At 37.5% G+C, this 26345-nt stretch overlaps 2 protein-coding genes across 2 annotated transcripts; one reads left to right on the forward strand and one right to left on the reverse strand.

Annotated features, from left to right (window-relative positions):
• The first annotated feature begins 4676 nt into the window (after nucleotides 1-4676).
• LOC145765544 (threonine--tRNA ligase 1, cytoplasmic-like) lies at nucleotides 4677-23106 on the forward strand. The gene is made up of 18 exons (XM_082577381.1): nucleotides 4677-4795; nucleotides 6387-6432; nucleotides 6932-7060; nucleotides 7686-7794; nucleotides 15218-15338; nucleotides 15977-16101; nucleotides 16486-16621; nucleotides 16724-16852; nucleotides 17144-17251; nucleotides 17688-17825; nucleotides 18094-18260; nucleotides 18581-18752; nucleotides 19233-19361; nucleotides 19905-19994; nucleotides 20588-20676; nucleotides 20980-21106; nucleotides 21591-21812; nucleotides 22261-23106. Exons 1-18 carry the CDS (start codon nucleotides 4733-4735, stop codon nucleotides 22369-22371), a joined length of 2211 nt encoding a protein of 736 aa, XP_082433507.1. The 5' UTR covers nucleotides 4677-4732; the 3' UTR covers nucleotides 22372-23106.
• On the reverse strand, nucleotides 11649-14836 carry LOC145765547 (uncharacterized). Its single transcript, XM_082577383.1, has 5 exons — nucleotides 14634-14836; nucleotides 14195-14297; nucleotides 13411-13462; nucleotides 12704-12770; nucleotides 11649-12309 (listed from the first exon to the last, which is right to left on the reverse strand). The coding sequence occupies exons 1-5, from the start codon at nucleotides 14695-14697 to the stop codon at nucleotides 11771-11773; spliced, it is 825 nt and encodes a 274-aa protein (XP_082433509.1). The 5' UTR covers nucleotides 14698-14836; the 3' UTR covers nucleotides 11649-11770.
• Nucleotides 23107-26345: the final 3239 nt, after the last annotated feature.

The following is a 26345-nucleotide window of genomic DNA, read 5'->3' on the forward strand; positions in this document are numbered from 1 at the left end:
CCCGAGTCTCCCCTACTTGTTGATTTATTTCGTGTGGGCCTAGGCCTTCTTCTAAGCTCCTGTTTGTAAATACCGTTCGTTATTTGTGCTTACTCATTGTAATGTACAGTGTGCTGCTATTGTGTTTGTAAGATGAAGTCCAAAATATTGCTAAATGCTCGAAAAAAAAAACGACATTGTTTTCTTAGGCTACCGGTAGCTTTGTGGATGAGCTATCTACATTCAGCTCAGATACTTGCTATGCAGTGCAGTCATGCTGTTGAACAGAACTTGTTAGGTAATCACGAAAATGGTGGAATCTTCGGCTATGGGCTAGGTTAAGCCAACCAGTCTCAGACTGTTTGAAACATCTTATTTTGACTCCATGAATGAGTTTGAACTAAAACCAGTAGGCCTATACGAAAAGAAATCAACAAAATATTTCTGCCTGTAAATGTACTTTCTGCATTCCAAAGTTTTCATTCGCGTCCCAGCGAGACGAAACATATTTGTTTTCAACAGCCCCAGTAGGCCAACCAGCCTGTTTAATAAGTTTTATTGTAAGGGATAAAGTGAGCTCAGTTTTCCCGAAGCTGCCTAATATTAATCTCTTCCACACGAAGACTACCGTTAAGTTCGGTTTCTTTCGTTATAACCTACGCTGCTTAAAATAGAGGTCTCGAACCGTTTTTAAGATTTCGCGCCAAATGATCGACAAACGTAGCCTATCCTAAAACCTGTGAGGGTAGGCTAGGCCTACGAGTCAGATCTATAGGCTAGGCTTACAGGTAGGCTAGCCCAGTTAATACAGTAGTTACAGAATTTTTTTAAAAAGAAGTTCAGTTTGTTTTTATTTTTGACCATCAGCAAAAACAATACACGTCAAAGAAGCAAAGGTAGAAGCGACAAAACGCGAACGTTAAAATAATAAATTTTAAATGAGCTGAGTTCGGTCAGGCTAGACTTTGACTTCAGGAAACCAGCAAACAAATAGCCGTGTTTTAATTGGCAGCCTACTTATTCAAAAGTGTGAAGACAAACGTTGCAATAGAGACACGATAAACAAGATGGCACTAAATATTTCACCATTTTAAGTTAACAAAATCGTTAAACTGAATTCGGCCTAATCCTACACCATTTTTCGAAGTCAGGCCAACTTGGTCTGCATACTCATTGGCATTGCAACCAACAAACTTTAGTAGGCTACCGGTAGTTGAGTTAGGCCAGCATAGCAAAAGCAAAGTATTTTTGCTTTTGACGTCTTGTTCAAGAAAAGTTTACATCAATAAAGCCAATTTCCTCACAGATAGAAGAACTAGGTGCCTACCAAATGAAGTTGCTGTCTTAGGTAACTAGGCTACACCAGTTTATATTTTGATCAATTAGGCTTACTGACGGTAAACTTACTTAGCATAGTAGGCTATTGTGATTCTGAATTTCCAAAAGAATATCACAGAATTTTTGGAAGGCCTATCGCCAAATTTTAAAGGACTAACTTGTGCTGAGTGTTCGCTCCGAAAGTTAGACTGCCCTTCCAGCAGACCTAATAATGATCTAAGCAATAGAGCCCGTTCGCTCCAATTTCGAAAGAAACCTGCAGGCTCTGTCGTTAGGCTATTCTTCAAATGAAGTGGACTAAGGAAAACAATAGTGCGTCAGTTTCCCAACGCAACAAAAATTAATAAATAATGTTTGCTACTTAACACCTACCTTTGATTTGCATTGGATAATCCCTTCTGAAACACTTGTTCAAGGTCAAACGATTAAAAAAAGTTTTAACATGTTTCCTACCTAATTCAACAAACATGATAGCTGTTTTTTACTTCATTTGGCTCACAATTTTAGCATTTGAAAATATTGGTTTCTCAACTGTCTGAATGTTTTGATCTGGTACTTGTGATGGTCAGAAACAAAAACTGTACAGTTCGTTTTTTTTTAAATACTCAATCTTCTTTGGCAAGAAGTTAGATTTTTGTTTGGCAACTCTGCATTGGCGAGCAGTGCAGCAACAAATAAATCTTTAATATTTGTAAACAAAACACTTTTCAGTTCTGAATTGTGTTCATTTCAATAAAAACAACACTGTCCATACATAACATAGGTCTAGAAACAGGTAGAACCAACTGAACGCAAACGATGAGATGTGCTTTAGACTGAAATATTGGCATGAGTGAAATCTTTAAATGTTCAACTTACACTTAGGCTACCATCTTAGGCATATGTTCTGTCACAGTAGGGTAATTTTTATCTTTGCTAGGTTGTGAAGAAGGGAGCATTTTTTCTGGCTATCAGCACAAGGCTGAGTACTCACTAATGCAGAAAAAATTGTGATTTGCTAACAATAACGGTGTAGCTTCCACGCTAGCCATTTAGATGTCATCTAAACAATGTTACCGTATGTTGTTATCCACATCAACGTTATGTATCTTGTACGTTGTCCAATCAACGTTTATGTTGCTGTACTATGAGTACTCGTTTTAGTGCTGATAGCCAGGAAGAACGCTCCCTTCACAATGTTCTCTCCTGGTGCTTGCTGGTTTTGTTTGTTTTTTCTTTCCTCAAGATTTGATTTGTTGAATCTTTATCCTCGGACTGGGAAAGCTTCTTGCAGAGCTTAATCCTGGCAGTTTCGCATACTTGTAGAGGCTTTGAATCTCTGACGCAGGCCCGGTCACTGAGATTGACGGAGTGAAGTTTGCGATAGTTGAAGTTTTGTTGCTGGAAGAGCAGCCCTTAACGTGCGTTACTCAAGCATGAGTTAAACTGACTGTTAAAGGCGGTGGCAGATAGTCTGCGGCCGAATTAGTGGTGTGATATTGAGGCCAGCCTCATGAGCAAAACACAGTGTCTAATGTTGTCAATTCAGATTGCTACATACTGCTGGCGAGAAACATTTGCTGGGTTGGTTGGTTTTGAACCTTTATCTTTAGGCTGACAAAGTCTTCATAGTTTTTATATTTGTAGGTAATTTCTCAATATTTGTAGAGGCTTTTGACAGGCTTTTTGATGCAAGCTGACATTAAGGGGCCAGCTTCATCACAGCATGTTACAAATAAATGTAGTTCCTACATTTACAATGTAGTTTTAGACAATGAAAAGGCTAAAAATTGACTGATTTTTATTTGGAGGTTTACGCTATATAGTCAGGTGGTGAAAACACTACAGTTTATTTTTTCATCCAGCGTTATAAGCAAAATTACTTTGGTTTTGAATATTTATCCTCAGACTGCCAAAGCTTTTATCTAGGTTAATTCTGACAGTTTTGTATACTTGCATGGGCTTTTGATGCTGGGCTAGTTATCGAGATTGACAGAGTGAAGTATTCCGATTGTTAAAGTCTTGTTGCTAGGGAATTATTCCATCCATTAGGGGCCGCTGAATAAAAAGCAATCCTTAGAATGCATTGCTCAAGCGCACACCTCAGGAGTCGAACCAGCACCACAAAGGGAGCAAGTCTTTTAGGCGCTGACAGTTAGGCGCCGGTCAAATAGGCGCGCACACTGTGGCGTCTGCATATTTAGGTGCGGAGCACTGTGGCGCCCGTTCATTTAGGTGCTATTCCTAGTAAAGTCTGCAGATTGTATGAGCTTGGCAGGAAGGGCAATGCTTTTCACACAATATGTTATATTGAACAGAAAAATATGTTGTTTTGTTAATGCGCGTGCATTTATTTGTTGTTAGTCATGGCTTCAGTGAGTGAAGCTGCTTTATCCGGCAATGCTTTTTACACAAAATGTTGTATTGAACAGAAAAATATGTCATGGCTTCAGTGAGTGAATCTGCTTAAACCGGCATTGAACAGAAAAATATTGTTTTTTTAATGCGCGTGTTTGGCATTTATTTGCTGTTAGTCAGCTGTTATTTCCAAACATGACTGAGTTCACTTTTAGTTATACTGTATAAGTCAAATAATAACTACACTACATCAGAAAAAAGTATATCATACCGTAGCTTATATTCAAGCGGGTGGTAGGCTTGAGTGAAGAGTAACTTAGTTTCCCGTCAAAACCCTGACTAGGTTTTGCCAAAGCTGAGCTGATACAATTCGCAGACTTTACAAGGAATAGCACCTAAATGAACGGGCGCCACAGTGCTCAGCACCTAAATATCCTGACGCCACAGTGTGCGCGCCTATTTGACGGGCGCCTAACTGTCTGCGCCTAAAAGACGTGGACCCACCACAAAAGCCTTCTAAACCGTAGGTTAGCTGTAGTTCTCAAATGATGAAGAATTATCAAGATAAAGTGATTAAGCATGACCATCGACGCTAAAACTTGTGTGTCTGTCCTAAGACTTAGTTTGTTCACCAAGGCACCACATTTGTCCGCTGTCAACAAAAACGAATTTTAAGGCCTGTTATGTGATTTTGTTTCCTTTTTACATTTCAAAGTTGTAAAATCCAAATAACAATTGTTACAAAAAGAAGTGTTTCATTGTGATTGCTATTAATAATAAACTCTCACATATTGCAACCCATATGGCTCATTTCTTAGGCTTGGTTGATGGCCGATTAGATGCAACTGGCAACCCAACTTTGGGTCACCAACAGTTTCACACCACTTCACTTGAAATGCAGTGTTGTTCTCAAGGGTGCACTTCACAGTTAAAACCTAGAATATCAGTAATCAAAACCAAATTTATTTTCAACATACAGGGTTTGCAGGCCCATTACACTTTACATTTATTTTTGTGTTTCAGCTGTACCGTTTCTATAATCATCTTATTTGTTTAACTTTCATCAAATGTAATTCATATGTTGTCTAAATGGAGATATACATTTCTCAGACGAAAATTGGCATTTCAAAATTTAAAAAAGGTGTTGTTACAAACAATGTTACATGTTGGTTGTTGATTTTTATTTCAAATTCAAAAAAGTGTAAACTTTTGAGTGCTTAATTTGAAGATTTTTAGAAGATGTTTTAATTTGGTGAGCCTTTAAGGCAGTGGTTCTCAACCTTTTTGTTTTGGCGGACCCCTTTTGGTACCTTCGAAGCGGTCGCGGACCCCCGAAAAAATTTTATCTGAAATTTTGGTATATCGCTTTTCCTGTAATTATAATGGAATCAAATATTTTATGAGTTTCGAAACGACTTAAAAGAATTTGGTGAACTCGCGACACACTTATGACGATTGATGACATTAGAGAAATTATGTTATGAGCTTTATGTTGGCACATTAAAAATCAGTAGGCTATATAATCTATAATGATGTTGATTTGATGTTTTTCTATAAATTTTATCAAAAACCAATAGAATTTTGCGACCGTTACAAACAATTTCTTCCTTTTTTTTCGTTTCTAATCAATATTAATTCGTTATAATCTTTGTCATCGCAAAACTGTGAGTGGTGATAGACTGCTGACCAACGTTTGTATTTCTAAGTTAAGCATTGACCAATAGACTACTGTCTCAAAAAAATTAAGTTGAACATAGCCTTATTAAAAAATTAATTCATTTATATATATGATATTTTTTTAGTTAGAAACCAAACCTTTGAACTTTCAAAGGACATCGCACCGGTTCGTTGGGAAGTACAGTTTGAAAATCACAGTAGCCTAATACACAAATAAAGCACAACCAACCAATTTTTACATTTCGTAACTTATCAATCATGCTGCAAACTCGCAAGCTTTCACGGACCCCCTGAAATCGCTTCGCGGACCCCAAGGGGTCCGCGGACCCCCAGTTGAGAACCACTGCTTTAAGGTTTGTTTATCAGTGTGTGGATAACTTTAAGGTTTGTTTTATCATTTATGTTGTATTGGAGGAGCAGTTTTCAGCATCAGGCCTTTAAGTTCCTGGCGGCCATGGCCACCAAGAAGTCATTAAATGACCTTCAAAACTATCATTTCGGTAAGCCATGTTTGGTCGCTGGCTTCAACAAGCCAACATTTCTCCACTCTGTGTTTGTGTTTGCATTTTCTCTTCACTTGCGTTTGTATATATGTAAAACTTTTTTTTCTTCATTTGCATTTGCAACCATTCGCATTTTCACAAACAAGTCAAAGTCTTCCACAAGCCGACAAGAAATGTTGCTGATAAAAGTTTTGCAATAAGTCCGAGTGTCAATTTATAAAAACTCAAGAACTAGCTCTACACCACTTGGAAAGCAGTGTATTTTACAACTGCAAATATGTTTCAGGGCCTTATGTACATTGTTCTTAAATGAGTGAACGCAAAAACGTGATATTAATCAATGCATTTTTAAAAAGACAAATTTTTAATCGATTTTTATTTTGCCTGCCACTGCTGGGAGTCAGAATTTGGTCGTTGGGAAGAAGCTCTGGTAGGCCATAACTTGGCCGTCAGAAAAATAAATGGGCTTAGAGGCCTGAGCTGAGCAGTGAGCATCTTCATCAAGTCTGTTCATCAGATCACTTTAGTGGCAAAGACTTTTTTAATTTTCAGATATCTTCTCAATCAAATGAAAAAATATGCAAAGAATCCAAAACAGGTATTTATATAGTATTCACATTGTTATGAAATGATTGATTTCTTCATACTTATTGTTCATCTCCATCATTGTTCAGTTGCAATCATCAAGTCTGTTAGTGTGTATTGCGTGTTGGGAAATATACTTTTTGTTTCATAGTCAAACTGAATCTTGAAAATTGTATCTTATTGTTTTGACAAGACACATTTAAACACTGTTTATTTTTTTAATAAAACTTATATAAGTATTAAGATTTATTGAGTTATTTTATAACATGGCTACACGCTACATCATTTTGAGTTTTTGCTAAGTACAGTTATGCACTGAGGTACTGTCATTTAAGGAAGGTATTTTACAAAATCAATTTACAGAATTGTAAGAAGTTCATAGTAAAATGATGTTTTGAAAAAATTAACAATGGTTGATCAATTACAATTCATGTTAGTTTATAAATATGAAATACCACCACAGTTAACTAAATTAATTTGTGAAATTATTGTGTATGTGTTCATTTTAAAAGCAAAAAGTTCAAGTGGAAAAGGAAATACATCATTCCATTGCAAAGAGCTTGAACCATGGCCAACGTATATTCAAAAACGACTTGATTTATATGCTGAGCTGAAACGGCAGTCAGATATAGTGTTGAAAGGTATGCTGTTACTTTAAGCAATTTTCAATACCGCTAAAATAATCCTTATGGACTGTTGTAGTCACTGGAAGTATGATGAAAGTATGACATCCTTCTGCATATGATATATAATATTATATATCTAATATAAAAACAATAAAAACTATTAATACTACAAAAGTGCTCAATGCTAAGCAAAAAAGCAAAGCAGAGCGAATTAAATCAAATATAGTTATTACTATCTGAATCCTTAACAGCCTGTTTCACCTACACGGATCATCAGAAGTTCTTATTCAAATAAAATCTATTTAAAATTATTAGTATAATTATTCATATAATTATAATTATAGAATTCTATTTAAATAAGACATTCTGTTCTGATGATCCGTCAAAGGTGAAACAGGCTGTTAAGGATTCAGATAGTAATAGCTATATTTGATTTATTATTATATAGATAATTACAGTTATTGGTAGTTTTTTGTTATTTATTTTGCCTTTACAATTACTTTGCTAGTTTTTAATTTATAATATATATTATATATATTATAGTTTTTAATTTATGATGCACAGCAACTCAGCTGTTGCTCCAATCTTTGAATGTATTTTTACTGCTGTTAATACTTTGGAATAAACCTTTGGTTTCCAGAAAAGCAAGAAGCCCAATCAACTTCTATTGAAGTCACTCTCCCTGATGGAAAGGTTGTTGATGGGCAATCATGGATTACAACTCCTCATCACATTGCTCAAGGAATAAGGTTCAAAATATTTTGCTTTTAATGCTACCGACACCAGTGTCAGTTTGTTTTTATTACACTACGGTACATCAAAAACAATGTATATTTGTGTGATTGTATTTTAGCAGAACAGAGGTCATGCAAAAGTTTAAGTGACAAAACGAAAATCTTAAAAGTATTAAAACACGGTAGAATATTTCCTTAGCTAAATGCTGTGACATTAAATCAGCATTACTAATTTAATTGCAAACAGACCTGTACCAGGTTTTGCGTTCAAAACAAAAATACTGCTGTTGAACGCATGTCTCTAGGTTTTTCTTGCCAATACCCCAATACCTTGCTTACCAATTATCTCTCATAAAACTTATTTTTTTATTACATGCTTATTTTTTTCTTGAAGAAATTGCCATTTTAAAGGAGATTTTTATATATAAAACTAGGAACTTTTGCCTGTGAGGTCGGGGGTTGTTGGCATAACAAAACGTAAAGGTAAGTCATACATGTCATACAGTATATACATTATATATACTGTAGTTATATACTTGATACCAAGTATCAGGGGATGAGAAGATTAAGTTCTCACTAGACAAAGTCTTCAGTATTAATGCCAATTGAGTGGCCAGTTTCTCTCTGCCACTTTTTCTTCAGCAACTATGCTCTCGCAACTTTTTACCCCCTAAACAGATCGGAATGATTTTTCAAAAAGCAGTTCAAACTATGAATCAAAACAGAATACCGTGATTGGGAAGTCAGTGCTTTATCTACTGCACTATTCCACCTTATTTTGCATTTAGTAATGTATATAAACCATGAAACTGATGAGAGTATAGATATTGCATACTGCACAGCACACATGTAATCGTCTATAAATGTATAAGTTCTATTTACTGAGTGATACTGCATAATTGTACTATGTATATACCATATAGTACAATATGTATATAAGTATATTGTTCGAAATTACATGTTTACAAACAGGGTTGTCGGTATTTTACCCGACCCAAAAAAACCAGGGTGGGTTTTTTTTAAAAAACCCACTTAAAAACCCATAAAAAAACCCAGAGCATCATATTTGTCCAGTTTGTATAAGAAAATTAAAAGAATGAACAAAAACACTACAAAGCACTTAAAACAAACTTTAAATTAGGACTTAAGGATGTGATTGTGAAGTAAATTTCCAAGAATAAACTGAAAACGCAGTGGATATTGTACAGTACACAAAAATCAAGTAATGCCACTTTGTGTATACTATACTAAAACTCATTTATGCAAGAAGGCCTTATACTATGGTTAAACTGGTGAAAGTACTACTCTACTGTAGTCTGTATATATATATGATGTAAAATGCAATTTAGTAGGCTATTTACCAATTACAGATTCTGGATTCTAACACATGGCTGTTTCAGAGCATTTGCCTATGGCCATTGGCCACGCAATCGCTCAATTGCTTATCCATTACTATATAATATACTGTACAGTAGAATTCGCCTATAACGGCTTCGTTTATAACAGTGGTTCTCAAACTGGGGTCCGCAGTCCTTTTGGGGTCCGCGAGACAATTTTCTGGGACCGCGAAGCACCTTCCAAAAAAATTTGCTCGATCTCAACTTTTTTTCAACTTATTTTCCAAACCAAAGTTAAAGATATAGTTTAGTAAGCTGGCTTGGCATCCCTTCACACAGGTATTTAAGCCTGGCCTTTCGTTTCATTGTGATGGTCTTCGTTTCTATCGCCTTGGTGACATCAAGGAGTGCATAGTGGTGACGTACTCCTACAACACTTGTGTTTACCAGATCAAGAACAGAATTATCAAATTACTTGACTAAAAAGGAGTTAGGCGAAGTTGATTTAAGGCTGGTTATTTTTACTGATTTAAGTTTTGAATCGAATGTCTTTCCGAACTTTTAGCTTTTTTAACCTCAGTCGAATTAGCCAAAAATTAATAACTTTTTAACTTTACTATAATTGAATTTTTAACTTAAATTTGAGTATAAAAAGTGAAAATGGCTCAGCCTCGAAAAAAATTAAGATTCAATGATTCCTATATTCAATTCGCTTCCACTGTGATACATTCTGGAGAAGAAAAGCCGCAGTGCGTGCTATGTTGTAAAGTTTTAGCAAGTTCTGCTCTAAAACCTATCAAGCTGAGAAGACATTTGGTAACACATCATCCAGATTATCTAAACAAAGATGCAGATCTTTTTAAACGGCAAGCTCATAGTTTAGTTAGGTCAAGATTTGATAGCACTAGTGATCAATGGAAGGAAAATATTGCATGGGTAAGGGCCTCCTACGAAGTTGCAAGAAAAATGGCTATTGCTGGGAAGCCTCACACCATCGGAGAACCAGGGATCTTGCCTTGTTGCCAAGTTATTGTATCAGTTTTGGGAGAATCTGAAACTCAAAAGCTGAAGCAAGTATCTGCCAGACGACACTGTGAGTAGGAAAATATCTAAGCTATCGGAAAACATTTTGTCGCAGGTGGTGTCAAAGATACAGAAGTCAATGTCACATTGATGCCTAGCTCAAAACATGTTGGATGTAATGCATAATATCAAGATCATATTGAACCAAACGGAACCTAATATAGAACTGATAACATCCAAGCAGGTGCACCCATTTTATTGACGGGTACATTTTTAATTGCATGTAACAAATAAATTATTATTTACCGTTTTGTGCTAATTTGCCTTAAGTTTTTAGTGGACCGTGAATCGTTGAAAAAATCGCAAGGGGACCGTTCAACAAATTTTTTGAAAAAGTTTGAGAACCACTGGTTTATAACGTCAATTCGCCTATTACGTCACATTTTGCTCGGTCCCGGCAGAATTCCTATCTTTTACATACATTGTAGTTCGGCTACAACAGCATCGCCTATAACGTCAATTCGCATGTGACAGCACCCTTTATTGGTCCCAGACGTCTTTTGTTCGTTTATAACGTCACTTTAAGCCATCACCTTCACCACGAACGGTCAGTCTTTTAATCCAGTTAGCGCTGCTGCTTGCAAAATGTCTTCCCTTTATTTTGCTACGTCGTTCTCAGCAGGGACTTTAAGTGAATTAACTTTTTTCCCGCGTGAAAAACTATCACGTGTAAAAAGCAGCTCTACAGCTGTGTCGAATCCGTGTCAAAACCGAAACAGCTCAAGATCAATGCCTTTTTTGCTAATAAACAATGAACTTTTCTACTACTGTATGTAACGAGCTGGATTGCGCAAATTACCTGTACCTTTCGCTGTAGATTATTTTTTTTTTAAACAATTTCTTTGTTTACTGTATTTTCTGCCTGCCTTTTGTCAGTTTGGTGGTGCACAGTAACCCTGATTGGATTATACACCTCTTTCTTTAATCAAAAAACACTTGTGGAATAGTTTGCGGTAGTTCGTCTATAACGTCAATTCGGCTATAACGTCAGTTTTTGCAAATCCTCTAGAGGTGCCGTTATAGGCGAATTCTACTGTATATATATATAAATGATAAAAAATATTTAAACATGATGGTGTAAATGCTCCTTGCCTTCAAATCTAAAGCAAATGATGCAATAATGTGATTTCTACCACGGTAGCATCAACTTGGCATAGAAATCAGTGGATGATGCAACATCCAACTTGATCTTGAAATTAATGGATGATGCAACATTCATGCAACAACAGCCCTAGTGCATTATTTTGTTGAGTTGTGCAAGCATGTACTGTGAGTGAAAGGCACTTCATTCGTAAAAAGTAGTATTTGAGGTGAAATAAGCATTAATCTACCTTTTTTTGCATCTTTTTAAAAAAAAAACAATAAAACCCAAAAAAACCTGGGTTTTTCTCAACCCTGTTTACAAATGATTTCTTTAAAAACAACTTGTTATGCATCAAAACAGTTTGCAGTTTTTCACTTTTTTATTTTCTTTTTAATTGTTGATCATTTATACAAACTATATGTCTGAATGGGTTATGTCATTGCAGTTTGATACTCCCACTTCTGCGATAATCCCAGTTTCCTTTTTGTCATTCAAAGACCGATCTTAGTGCTGTTACTGATAGGTGCGTTTCGTCTGTGCCGTCCTGCCCTGTGCTTGGTTGATCTTTTTCACTAAAACTTTGAAGCTCTATGTTCGCGGTGTTTTCACGTGCTGGCTTTCTTATTTTAGCTTCTGGCTTGTACTCGGTTTGCGTGACTTCACTTTGAAGGATACCAGTGGTAGCATTTGTATCCCAATTTTCATATTGGTGTGTCTTTGATGTTGTGCTGGGATTACTTTCTTTGTGGTTACCGCAGTCTGCATCAGCATTATCATCCATATAAGGGATATCTTGGGGTATTGTTATTTCTGGATATATTTTGTCAATATCTTGCTTTGTGTTTTTCAGTTCTTTGTTGGCCTGTTCAGATGCTACATTTGATTGAGTAGAATCGCCGCTGACGTCATTTTGCGTTGCATCTTCATTGGAAGCATTGGTGTGGTTCATCAAGGAGTTGACTTTGATATTTTCATTGATTCCAGTGATACCATTTTTCTTCATGCCCATCATTCCAGCAGTTGATTCTGAAGCATATGATTGAATAAGATAAATCAACTTTGTAGCAGATATATAATAAGTCACTTAATTATAAATAAGTTGGCCAATTGCTCAAAATCTCGTTACAAAGTGGTTTAGCGCAGAGTAATCAGTTGATTTGCTTGATACCACATGTTAGGGGCCCCAGACAGCACTGATGCTATGTATGCAATGCTTTGTAATCTACATCCGATAAGCTACTTAAAATGCTACACATTTAAATAAGGGTTGTTAGATTAAGATGTAGATCACTCAAAAAGCTGTCTCCTCTACTTGCTAGATTGCTTTCTTGTTGCACATATTGTAGCTCCAGTCGGCATTTTTACATTGATTCAACGTCTGCAAACGTTAGAGGCATATTTGCTGTTTGGACTTGGCTACCTGAAACTGGGCCAGTTTGTTGCGTGGATGGAGATATGTCTTCATATTCTAAGAAATTTGATGAGTTCTGAAAGATAAAAAAAAGTTATTCATTTTAATCATTTCTTTGTACATTACATTTTTTATGCTGCAGATTATCTTCACTCTCCCCCACGCTTAAGCCAGTAGTTAATAATAATAATAATGTTAGTTTTTATATAGCGCTGTATCCATCGCAGAATGCGTTGCTCCACAGCGCTTTACAAAGCAGACAGGGTTTACATAGTTGAAAAACACCATTCACTTCTACTCAGGGTATGGGCGTAAGTTGGTGTGTTGCCTGTGTTGGGTGTAGTTGCTGAAGAAAATGTGGCCGAGAGAAGGGAACTGGCCACCCTACTCTCGTTGGTGTCAAAAACTTAGTATAACGAAAACATTATTTTCTCATTACCCAATGCCTGGATTAACTGAGACCTCCTTTACCTTTCACCATTGTATCTACTCGACTAGCAAATGAGTTGTTTTTCACATTGGTTCAACGTCTGCAAACGTAGAAATGGACTGTATCTACTCGACTAGCAAATGAGTTGTTTTTCACATTGGTTCAACGTCTGCAAACGTAGAAATGGACTGTATCTACTCGACTAGCAAATGAGTTGTTTTTCACATTGGTTCAACGTCTGCAAACGTAGAAATGGACTGATTCACTGGCCTAGGCTGATACTTACCTTGCCTTCTTGCGCTTCTGGCCCGGCAGGGTTGTCTGCACCCGTACGTTTTCTGAAGAAACATATTTCACACCATAATTGATTTATCTTCCACCCAACTACATAGTTGACTTCATTTCACCCATCTAACTTTTTTATATGATACAATTTTGGTACGGAAGTGGGTTACAATAGTTTACGAAGAATGGTGCTCATTTCTATTGCTCAAATGTACTGTAGTTAGTTGCGAACAGATATTTAGTTTTTAATGTAACTAATAGCCTATATTATGATGTATATAACCCACTTTTTGGTACAAAATAATGGTTACACTTTAATTTATAAAACTGGCTGAAAAGAGTGCGTAGCTACCAAACGAATGTTTGCTCGCGAAACAAAATCCGGAAAATGACTTGAGCTGAGTGGTGGAGTCATAGTTTGACGTTCAAAAGGGCGCCGGTTCGACACCACTCAAGAGCATGTGGTTGTGTCTTCGGCAAGACACTTAAAGGCATCTCGTTGATTGCGGAGTGGTGCCTCTTCGACTATCATAGCCTTTGATTTCTTTCATGAACACGAACAGTACACTGTTCCAGAGAGAAATGCCTACCGTACGTCCCTTGCCCCTCTTAGGGATATACTCTACTGAACTGATCCAGTCGGGATATTCGTTCTTTTTACATTTACTGGATGATCAAAACCCAGACAAAAAATTAACCGCTTTTACATTGATTCTGCAAACGTTAAATCAATGTAAAAAACGGTTAATTTGTTCATTGTTGTCTGGGAATTAATAACCACTCACCGGCTTAGTCGCTCAGTTCTTCTCCTAGCTTGTCGTATGACTGCATTCTCCTTCAACACTGCTCCCGTCACCACGAAAGCAAGCAGCACAGTAAACCCAATGACTGTAATGTAAATAAAGTTGATGAACAGCTTTGATTATTCTATTATAGGTATCGTTATATTGATTCGACTTCAGATCACATAGTGATTTTCAATTTTGAAGTTTTAATTACTTTTCGTTGAAATGATGTAGTCGAATTAAAGAAGAACTCAGATTTCGCAATTTCTTGTTGTTGAAATTTTAACATTATGATACAAAAATGATATTTTATAAAATCTAGCTCCACCATTTGGCCTCTCAAACTTACTTTAGACTCTCAACTTCACTACTATTGTATATATGCCTGTATTAATCAGTTGAGCCTTAAGTAGTAAATTAGAACTTTACATCTTCATACCTGCTCCGGTGCTTATGCTGAGATAATCAGTTGCGCTGTATTGGCTTGAGTTCGGCTGGTCCATCGTAAACAAGCTTAGCGTCTTTTTGTCTGAAATGGTGAGAACTGTATAGCACAATGTACTTGAACTGTCAGTTACATGCGTACCTATCTTTATCTTATGGAAAGTCTCAGAGCGTGTATGACTGGTTATGCAGACAAAGAACGTGTTTAAACCTACAAAAACACTCGACCTTAACGTACTGATGTGCTTTTGCTTAAAAATATGTGTGTGGTGGTTGTGGCGTTACACGGATGGTTTGCCATGACTGCTTCACACTTGTGCTCAGTGATCCACAGCGTTCTTCTCTAACTATATACTGAACGTTTAGACACGCTGCATTTTTTCGTTCATGTTTTGCTTCTTTCACCAATTTTGTAACTTGGATCTCTCTCTGTTCACGAAGAAACGTTGTAAATCACCATTTATTGATACAAAAGACTTCTAATGATGTCTTTTGTATGTTAAAGACGAAAAGGTTTGTCATAGTGTATCAGAATTGCAACGGCCATGATTGTAAGTACTTTTATATTTGTGATTTCAGTCAACGCTTTGCCGATTCTTGCATTGTCGCTAAAGTAAATGATGTCATTTGGGACCTTGACCGTCCTCTAGAGGGAGACAGTACTGTGCAGCTTCTCAGATTCGACGATGATGCAGCCAAGGTGAACAACTGAACATGCTTATTAAAAATGTTGGCCCCATATGCAGGGAAACAAAAAAAATAATGATTTTTTTGGCGTAGTAACTCCCTCAATCAGGAAACCAATTCTTTTTTCAAAAACAAAACTCCGTTAATAAACTTTACATCAATCGTTATGACATCATCATTCTTTGTTTGATCTTTTTTTGATGCAATCCTTTTTTGCCTAGATTCAACGTCCGCGCTCCCCAGGCGTCCATTGTGGCATAATAAGCATTCTGATGTTTGCCGCAAAAATACATTTGGTCTGCATGCGGCTTAGTGAATCAACGACTGTGCTTTGCAAATTTTAATTTTAATAAATTTACATCTATCCTTCATAACCAATCAATGGTGCTCCATGCCGCTTTAGAAGTAGTAGCTAGGGGAGTGGTGGATAGCGTAAGAGGTAGCGAGGGCTACTTCCAAAGCCTACGGGATGATAAGTTAGATGCCCCTAAAATGCGGTATTATCCCAGATGATGTCCTGATGGCAGACAGCCACAAGAAACACGAAGTTTGGTATACTAAATCTCTTGTTAGTTCAATACAAGTAGTTAGATCAACAAATGTACCAATTTTTGGCTTGATTTCATTGCTTGAATATGAGTTGTATTTCAGGCTGTGTATTGGCACTCCACTGCCCACGTATTGGGAGAAGCCATGGAACGTGTCTACGATGGTTGCCTATGCTATGGCCCTCCCATTGACCAGGGGTTTTATTATGATATGTTCATGGATGGAAGGTAATTGACAACTAGGTTTGAAGCTGCAAAGCTTTTTCCGTAACGAATGAACTATTTTTTTCTTGAGGTTGTTGATTTACCGTTTGTGACAGTTTTGTAGCTTGTACGATTGCTATGTCTCAATTTCGACTTGAATTGAGTTAAAAATGTCGTGTTGTTGCTGGTAAATGAACATTTGTTGTATTAATGCTTAGTTGCTTACTCCCGCTGGTTGAAAATTCAGGTTAAGTGGACTTGGGGCAGTTTAATCTTGTCTTTTCAAAAATACAGCCTCGTGCTCGGAGTGGGAGTCGAACCGATGCCCTTTCGAGTGTCGGTCACGTGCTCTCGCCACTGGGCAACGATGCAATTAAAAGTTTTAATTTTACTTTTGTATTGTACCAGGCAGGTTTCAAACCAGCAAGATTTTCCTGTGCTTGAACAAGTGATGAAGTCGATTGTAAAAGAAAAACAACCGTTTGAAAGGTTGGAAGTGACCAAAAAGAATCTTTTGAAATTGTTTGAAAATAATCCTTTTAAGGTAACCGCTACACTGTTGTTGTGTTTCCTTAAGAATACTTCCTCAACGTTGTTTTTTGTCGTTTAACGTTATGTAAACATAATTTGTACTTCATCCTTCCAGCTCCGCCTTTTGAATGAGAAAGTACGAACACCAACAGCAACTGTGTACCGATGCGGGTCACTCATCGACTTATGCAGAGGTCCACATCTAAGACACACAGGGAAGATTAAAGAGATCCTGTTGTACAAAGTAAGCCTCTAAATGGCCGAGCCTTTCTAATCCAGCATTGCTACAGAAACGTGTTTTTCAAATACCAAACGTTATTACAAGCTTTTGCATTAAGGAGTTTTTTTTCCAAGTTCAAACAGCAATACAAGGTGGAGTATTTTCTATGCTATTTTTTCCAATTTATCTTCAGTAATCATCTCTTCAGATATTTTGATTTGTCAATTTTAAAAGTTTCTTTTACAAGGAAAACAATCATTCCTTCAATATTCTGCCATCGTGTTTACGATGTTATGTTTTATGATTTTCCCACAGAGCTCTCTAACTTATTGGGAAGGAAAAGCTGACATGGAATCGCTACAGCGAATCTACGGTATCAGCTTCCCGGATAAGAAAGCACTGAAGGAATGGCAGCATTTTCAGGTTTTTCAAATCTTCCAACTCTGTTCATACACGGAGTGGCTCATCAAGATATCGTGTAATGATAGGTGTCGTCTACTACTGTTTTGTTTGGCGCTGAAAAATATGCAGCTTAACTGCTTAATGCAGTCACGACAACAGACTAAGTCATCTATTGACTAAGCCACCGAATGGTATTTCGTTGTTTTTGAGCAATCAGATTTCGTTTTGTGTTGTAGTGTTCGGTCCGCTAAATCACTTGGTGGAATCCCATGAAGCTTGACATCGTTAATTTAAAGTTATCTTGATATTCATTGTCCATGTTGTCAGTCGGTGCTTTTGAAACGTTAACTGTGATGTTCAAAAATGAGCAAAAACAACATTTTTAGTTGCATAGTTATGAAATAACTTGACTGGAAGTATGATCTTTTCGTGTCTTTGTTTTTCCGTGTTCAATCAGGAGGAGGCGAAGCTAAGAGATCACAGGAAGTTGGGGAGAGATCAGGAGTTGTTCTTTTTCCACGAACAAAGTCCAGGAAGCTGTTTCTTCCTCCCAAAAGGAGCTTTCATCTACAACGCTCTCATTGAATTCATCAAGGTTAGTGAAGACGATTTGCAATGAAGACGAGTTATGTTTCCAAGCTTCAAAATAATATGTAAAAAGTTCATCATAGAGACTCGAGTAACATGGTAAGAAGGCTTTGTGTGTTACATTTTATTGGTTTCAGTTTTGGGTCTAGTTAAGAAGTTTCGGATTTATGGTTGTAATTGTTGCAAGCAATCAGTTGGTGAGCGGCTAATTGGTCGTGCCGTTACTTTTTGTAAAGTCCATTCCTTACAACTTTAGTTTCATGCCTTTGTTGTAGGAGGAATACAGGAAGAGAGGATTTGAAGAAGTTGTTTCTCCGAACATTTACAAGTCCAACTTGTGGATGACGTCAGGACATTGGGAGCACTTTTCTGAGAACTTGTTTTCATTTGATGTGGAGAGAACCACCTTCGCTCTCAAACCTATGAACTGCCCTGGCCACTGGTGAGATACAAACGTTTCCCACAAAGTTTGCTTTAAGTTTGTCTGAGTCTTAAAAATTTCCACCATTTTGACACGTTCACGTCGGGTTAGCCCAATCAGGTTTCATAGCCGTGCTACCCACAGACATGTAGGGATTGTAGGCTATTCTACAACTCAAGTGAATGTTCACGCACGTTGAATAATTGTCTATTGCGTTTTGACATCTTTTTACTTTCGGTTCTGCTACGTCACGTATTGTAAAGGTTTCTAATCTCCCGGATGTGTTTGAAGGTGGCGAATTTAGATCAAAATTGGAAGTATGTTCATGATATTCTTTCTAGCTTGATGTACGCCCACCGCAAACGATCATGGAGGGAGCTTCCTATCCGATACGCTGATTTTGGTGTTCTGCATCGAAACGAGATCTCCGGTGCCCTCAACGGCCTGACCAGAGTGCGAAGGTTCCAACAAGACGATGGCCACATATTTGCAAGGTCGGAGCAAATCAAACAGGTTTGTGTGATACGTGTAACTATCCTGCTTGCCAGACATAGCGTTGCATTCATGACAGTCGCGAAAAATCCAAGTCAATGAATGGGTGCGATGCATCTGTGAGATGCTTTTCGTACTTTAGAAGCCGCTAAAATCGGACGATACCCTTTTTGTCTTTTGTTGTGTTTTCTCAATTTACTATTCAATTTAAAATTTACTTCATGAATACAACCTCGTCATAAAATCAATTCAGTTTGGTCGGATTTTTTTCATTATATTTTCTACCCATGCTAATTATGGCGATATTAACTTCAATATCTCTTCAGACCGTCATGCCCGTTCTAAGAAAGTAAAGATGTGTAATAACAGAATTTTGTCGCATTGCATGCCCATTGCCCACATTCTTTGCATGTCTCTAAACGCAGGGTATAGATCTTGACTGTCGTCATTCGCAAAAGTTATGTGATTGTAATTTTTTATCTTTTCACTCTGCACATCAAGGAAATACGGAACACATTGGACTTCTTGAAAACCGTCTACGACACTTTGGGGTTCAACTTCAAACTTTTCCTCTCTACTCGACCCGAGAACTGCCTCGGAGAAATTGCCGAATGGGATGACGCTGAACAGGTATGCAGTCCGCTTGGATTAGTCGTGTACGTATTTAAATTATGTTTAAGTGCAAAGTTTCTTGTCTTTATTCTAAGTCTAAGCACTTCTCAATGGAGAATTCTGATTTATCCTAAACAAAATGTTGTTTCAAATTCTCTGTGAATGGTCTGGGCTGTTTCTTTTTTGTTGTAACTTTTTACCTAACTTATTTTATAAAGTCTTTTGCTCATGGTTAGGATTTATCTTTCTTGCACTACCATTGATGCCATTCAAAGAGGCTACAGCCTACATACATGTGCAATTTGTGCATCTGTGTTCAAACCGGCTAGTATTCGAAAATTATACAAAAGGGCGCTACAAGATTGGTTGATCTTGAAACCGCTTTCTTCTTTCATACTTTCACACTGTTCCCACGTATTGTTTATTTGTTTTCGTTGTGGTAAATATTGGTCATAATGACAAAAACTATTAAAGAATAATAGTACACTGAACCATTATAAAGAAGTCGAAGTTTCATACATATTGTATAGCCTCTTGATGGAATAAATCATTTCCTTTCAGCAACTGTCAGAATGCTTGGATGAGTTCAAACAAGCGTGGTCACTAAACCCAGGAGATGGAGCATTCTATGGGCCGAAGATCGATATCCAGGTATTTATCCGCCCATCCATATCTACCCGTGTAATTTACTTTCTAATGATTGTATAGCTTTGGGAGAGAATAAATTTTACACCACCATCAGTCATCTGTTCATGGTATTCAAATGATTGTTACTCTAATGAAGATCATCAGCTTTACTATTGAGTTATAATCTAACCAAAATTGAAACTTAAAAGCTTGGCATTGTCAGCTGCCACAGCTCAGTCTACAAAAATTTGTCCTTGTACACTTGTACAGTTACAGGATAATGCTATCATAGCACAACTCTATTAGCTCCGTGTATTTTTCGATGGCTAGATTAAGCTTTAACGACTTTGTTTGTGTAAAGAGTTCTTCCTGATCTTCAGCACTACACCGAGTAATCACTACCATAGTGAGCATTGGGTTTAACTAACCGAGTAACCGTAACTGTTTAGCAGCTGTGGCTTCTACGCTAGCCGATTAAACTTATTAGTCAGGAAAATCTTGACTACTTACGTATTTAGGTAACTGTTGTTGAAAAAGAACCTTCGATGAATGGTTTTTGATCTTCTATTGCCCACCCAACCACTTGTTACGTTATAATGACATTTTACCGCCTATAGATCACCGATGCGCTTCATCGCCCCCACCAGTGCGCCACCATACAACTTGACTTCCAACTACCTATCCGCTTTAACCTAACCTACGTCACGTGAGTGTCATTGTAACTATCCCAGACAGCAAATCCGTCATTTTTACATCGATTCAACGTCTACAGACGTTGAATCGATGTAAAAAACGGTTGAATTGCTATCTGGATATCGCTATTTGTTTGCTTGTTATATCATCGCAATTGAGCTGCACCAGACTGTTCGAGTGTTCGTGGTCATTGGAAGCCGCTTTCTTGTTATATTCAATTGGCATCGGTTGTTGGAGCAGTAACAAAATAATAGGGCTTTAACTGACAAGTTTGATGTAATTAAATTGGATTGACAAAATGGGCATATCGTTGCAGTGGCGAAGGAGACGTGAAGAGACCAGTCATCATCCACAGAGCTGTTCTTGGCTCCGTGGAAAGGATGGTGGCCATCCTCACTGAGAACTATGGAGGAAGATGGCCTCTGTGGCTCTCTCCTAGACAGGTAGGTGCCGTAGTGTTTGGAGGAACTTGCATATTATGACGCATGATTTGAATTGTTTCGCTTTGGTAGAAAGAAAGAGAATGAAACATCATTATTATTGCTGTTGACACTTGGTTTCCCTGGTTCTATTATGAATAATTGAATGTAAGGTGCATCCGAATCATTATTATTTGTTCTCAACTGAATAAAAGCAAGTTTAGAAGTTCTGTACTCCATCTTGAAGCATTGTTGTGATTGAATATGACTAACAAACCATTTTTTAAGCTTTAATCGCTTTAAAATGTTCAAGTTTCCCACGCTTATATGTGTTTACTTAATGAAAAGTTGAAACTTTAAATTTTGTTGAAGTACCCAAGGCCTATGTGGGGTGGTTACCGTTTTCATAAAGTTGACTGAAATCTCAAATTAATTTCCTACAAAGGTCCGAAGCTTGCAGGTTGAAGCGTCGGAATATTTTTTCACGAACTCTTCTTCGTTTTCACAGATAATGGTGGTTTCTGTCTCCTCCAAGTATGACACCTACGCAGCATCCGTAAAGTCCCGCTTCCATGATGCAGGTTTCCAGGTGGATCTGGAGCTCGATCCCGGCTTGACGTTGAACAAGAAGATCCGGAAAGCCCAGGTGGAGCAATATAACTTCATCCTTGTGGTTGGAGAGAGGGAAGAAGCAAATGACACTGTCAACATCCGCACTCGAGATAATAAAGTGAGTAGCTGGAATACGAAAACTAGTGTGTAGCGTTCGATGGGTTCAGGGGGAAAGGGTTGAATGTTTTAATGTTTTAAATGTATCAAATGTGACCATTTTTGTTTCACATCTTGCTAAAAAGAGCACGACGCTCCCATCAGATTTGTAACCTTTGCGCTGTTTTCTTCCATCGTCCCTCCACCAGATGGAGAGAAACATCAACGTGTTTTGGATTATGAGATCAAACATTGGTTGCTCTCACGCAGCCTCTCGGTGTAACTCGAAGAAACATTATGAGGAGTAGTAAGATAGGCCCAAAGACTCCCTCAGACACGTCAACAAAACCCTTGAAAAAAAATACAGTGAATAAATCAGTTTAGAGTTACTGTGTTAACATCTCCTTCTGGTTTTTGAATGTTGTCATAACAAAAATACTTTAAAATAAAAAACTTTGTTACTTTTTTAGGTTCATGGAGAACACGATACTGCAGCTGTGATTGAACAATTGCGTTATTTTGTCAAAACCAGACACAAAAATGCTGAAAGTGAATTTAACCTAAGCCCACTACCGTCTTAGCCGAGAATCAAACACCGGTTCAAGGATTTTGGTCAAAGAGATCATCAAGCCCCAGGACACCGTAAAGACAATCTTATTTGAGGCCACTGATGTGGGCATAGTAGGCGGCTCATGCACCCCAAGGACGCAGTTGAGATATCGTTGAACCTTTTGTGGTGGTGCCTCAATCGTCATATTGTGACGAAAAATTATGTTGAGGATGAATAAATACAAGAAGACGGTGGCGTATGATATTTTGAACAGACCTTTGGGCCACCTTTTTTTACCTGTTTTCTCGCCAGACCAGCATGGCTTGCATAAAATTAGGACATTTAAAGATAATAATTGAAGGTTTGATGTTATTGAACTGCAAAGTGCGTACTTTTAAACTTTAGTAAAAGCAGTGGCATCAACCATACGTTTTATTAAATGCGGTGGTATTTAATCAAATAATTAAGTAAACAGCCTATCTAATCTATGCTTTTCCGGTAGGCTAGGTCATCGCTTACCACGTTGTAAATTACCATTTTTTCAGTTTGTTTTTATTTGTGACCATTACAACACTTACAAAACGTATCAGAGTTTTAAAAAAAGGTAACAGCGACAAAACGCTAATATTATGACGTGCTTGAGACCAAAATAGGAGCCTATGCCTAATAGTTTTAATATTTAGCACGGTTGCAAATCTTTGGCAGCTGGATGTTTGTACGGTATTGTAGCCTATCTTTGACGTGAAATCAATAAAAATATATCTGATTGTAATGCAATCTAGTGTCTTTATCCTTGAGGCTATGCATGTTAACCAGAAGCGGATGTAAAATAAAACAAAAGAATACCAGAGTTGGGTCGAATCAACAATGTCTTGAGATAGAATGAACAATATAAGCTAACAGTTTTTAGGTTTTTTCGGCTAGTAGGCTATGCATGGAAATTGGAGTGGCCATAATCGTTCAGGGGCCCACTCATTTTAGTTTGTTTAGCTGTTTGAAAAAGAAATAGGCCTGCCAGTGAGAAAGCTCTATGTTCATTAGCTTACATTGCACAGAGCTGTATTAATTGGAGGCTCACCAACAGTGGCGTAGCCAGAAAAAAAAATTTGGGGAGGGGGGGCCAAATATTTGATGAATTAAAGAGAACGACAAAGTGTTTAATTTAAGACATCTGCAGTGGCGTTTCCTGTTGGGTTAAGCAAGGGAAGAAATAAAGCTGATGGGGGGTTAGAGCGTGCCGAAGGCACGCGTATTCTAGGAGGGTCCGGGGGCATGGTCCCACGGAAAATTTTTGCAAAATTACACTCAAATAATGGATTATAGAACCTGGAAACACTTTCAGGGTAGCCTAATATTTGTATGAAATTTATAGACAGATAAACAGCTATTACTTAACTTATTAAAGGTAGCTGTTACACACGAACGGGCAAAAATTGCGGCTAAAATTAGAGAACACAAAAATATTTAGCTACAAAAAAACCAACAGAGTAAGCGATTCTGAAATTGCTTCCACAGATTAGTTAAAAGAAGCGTAAATCGCATAAACTTTGCGCGATTTACGATTTGCAAAATTTATTGGTGTCTTTCTGTGTGTCTAAAACAAGTCCTGGGGGGTGTTAATAGCCAGATGTCTTGAAAAACAATATAAATTTATACAAATTATATTATATTTTCAACAAAGGGTTCAACTTCGGAATCCAAACTTTGAAAATTTGGGGGGGCATGGCCCCTTTCGCCCCCCCCCTCCTGGCTACGCCTATGCTCACCAACTCTTAGTTTGTCCAGCGTTTTTCGGCTGTTTGAAATAAGTAGTCTAAAAATTGTGCTCTAGGAGTCATTTTTTGACTTATTCTAAAATGCATCTTAGCGTTTACGTTTCAATGTTTCTTTATTAGTTTGTAGGCTATTGAGTTAGCCGTTTCGATAACAAACAATTTCGTACTGAACAAATGAAGTTATGTATTACCGAACTGCTCCTTTTTAAAAACTGAAATCAACATTAAAAGAATCGAAGATGGGTAACTCCCGACTTAAAAGATCATCAAATCTGCAAGCAATGTGATTTTCACACTTTTTGCGAAAGCAACTTTTCATAGTTTAGTCTAACTCTAGAAGGTAGAAAGCAAAGTCAGAAATACTCTATTAAATGATTAAATGAGCCATTAATTATGACACGTTTAGCATTTTTTTTTCGTTTTAAGCCGCTAAAAAACAAAGTCTTATTGTAGCCTAGGAAGCTGCATAGCTCAATTGGTTAGCGTCTCACTTCTGGAACGAAGAAGCTTCAAGATCAAGTGCCGCTGGTTCGACTCTCGGGGCGTGCGCTTGAGCAACGCACGTTAAGGACTGCTCTCCATTCAGCGGCATCTAATAATTTCCCTGCAACAAGACTTCAACAATCAGAAACTTCATTCTGTCAATCTCGGTGACCGGTGTAACGGTCCAGGAGTTACTGCGGTCTGAAAGTTACCGTAACTTCTGGACCGCGTATATGCGGTCTGAAAGTTACTGCCAGTCCAGAAGTTACTAAAACAAGGTTGTCAGATTTGACGCTTGCAACAGATTTGTATAAATGATTTCAACATTGGAAACATGTTGAACTTGAAGACTTTTCCACCATTGCATCTTAACAACATGGTATACAGCAGAAACGTAATTGGGAATGAAGCGAAAATAAGATGAAACTTAAAAGATGTTTTTGTACCAGAAATTGTTGCTGTATTGGAATGAAATTTTAATTTGTAATCTAACAATTTACGTGCTATCATTTTAACCTGATTTGTTTGTATTATACCATTTGAAGTTGTGTCCGTGCCTTACGTGCGTTGGCAAATAAATTTGCATGGGGAGGTGATTGACTAGATGACCACTTAGCCTATAGTCTTTTGCTGTCATCCTGATTGTGCTATGATGCAACCTACGATTCACAATGTAGTGTTATGAGTGTTTTATTGACTCGTTGTAGGCTATATGGCGCTGTTGAAACAAATAATTTAATTGATCATTGCTCCAAACATTTCAAAGTTTGAATCGTCGGTATACGTGAATCGGTGGCATTTAATAAGCTACAGGCCTTAATATATCGTGCAAAGTTTGCATTTGAAGGCTGACTTGTTAGCCGCTGGTCTTGAGTTGTAGCCTAGTTGACGACCGTAGTCTTTGACTAGTCTATATTTTATGTATTTCATGAAAGTTAAAACCAAAGTTTTCTAGTGAATGAAGCACTGAGCCTATTTTTGGTCTGTTTTTTTTTCATAACTATCATACTGTTTTGAAGAAATATAAAGTAACTTAGGCTACATGTAGGCTAACCGGTAGTCAAAACGCCATCAACCTTCAGTGAGTGGGCTATCACAGTCTCACACGCGGGGAAGGCTTTAACTTTTACGAAAGTTTTGAACACTTTAAAATTCCAATGAATTTCCTTTGAACTCCCATCGAAAACACGTGGCACGAAACTTAAAGTCAAGAATAATGGTTTCGTGGTGAGAATATTTATCCTTGGGATTAATCTTTCGCGTACTTGCAGAGGGTTTAATCTACTGACCAAGTGTCCATTCACAAGTTTTCACAAACGAATTTCGAAAAAGCACACCCATTTAGAATAGCAGTAACTTTTGGACTGCTTCTGCGGCGTTGCAGTCTGGAAGTTCCTGTCAGTCCTAAAGTTACAAGGGGTGCCCGGCGTTTTCGCAATCGATAGAAAAGCGAAAATTGTTTTAACTAAGTGTAATGAATTCATTGCTCTCAAACTAATGCAAGCTTTTCAGTTAACATTACAAAGTACTTATAATTATTAATCTGACCCTTTGAGAGGTTAAAAATTTAACTATTTTTCAAAACAAAATTAAATAAAATTTAAATGAAATATTTGGCAACCCTTGTAACTTTTGGCCTGCAGTAACTCTTGGACTGCTACACCGGGCCTGCGTCAGTGATTCAAAAGCCTCTATAAGTAGGCTATGCGAAACTGCCAGGATTAAGCTCTACAAGAAGCTTTCCCAG

Source organism: Aplidium turbinatum, chromosome 2, assembly GCF_918807975.1.
Source record: "Aplidium turbinatum chromosome 2, kaAplTurb1.1, whole genome shotgun sequence".
In the NCBI taxonomy this organism is placed as follows: Eukaryota; Metazoa; Chordata; class Ascidiacea; order Aplousobranchia; family Polyclinidae; genus Aplidium; species Aplidium turbinatum.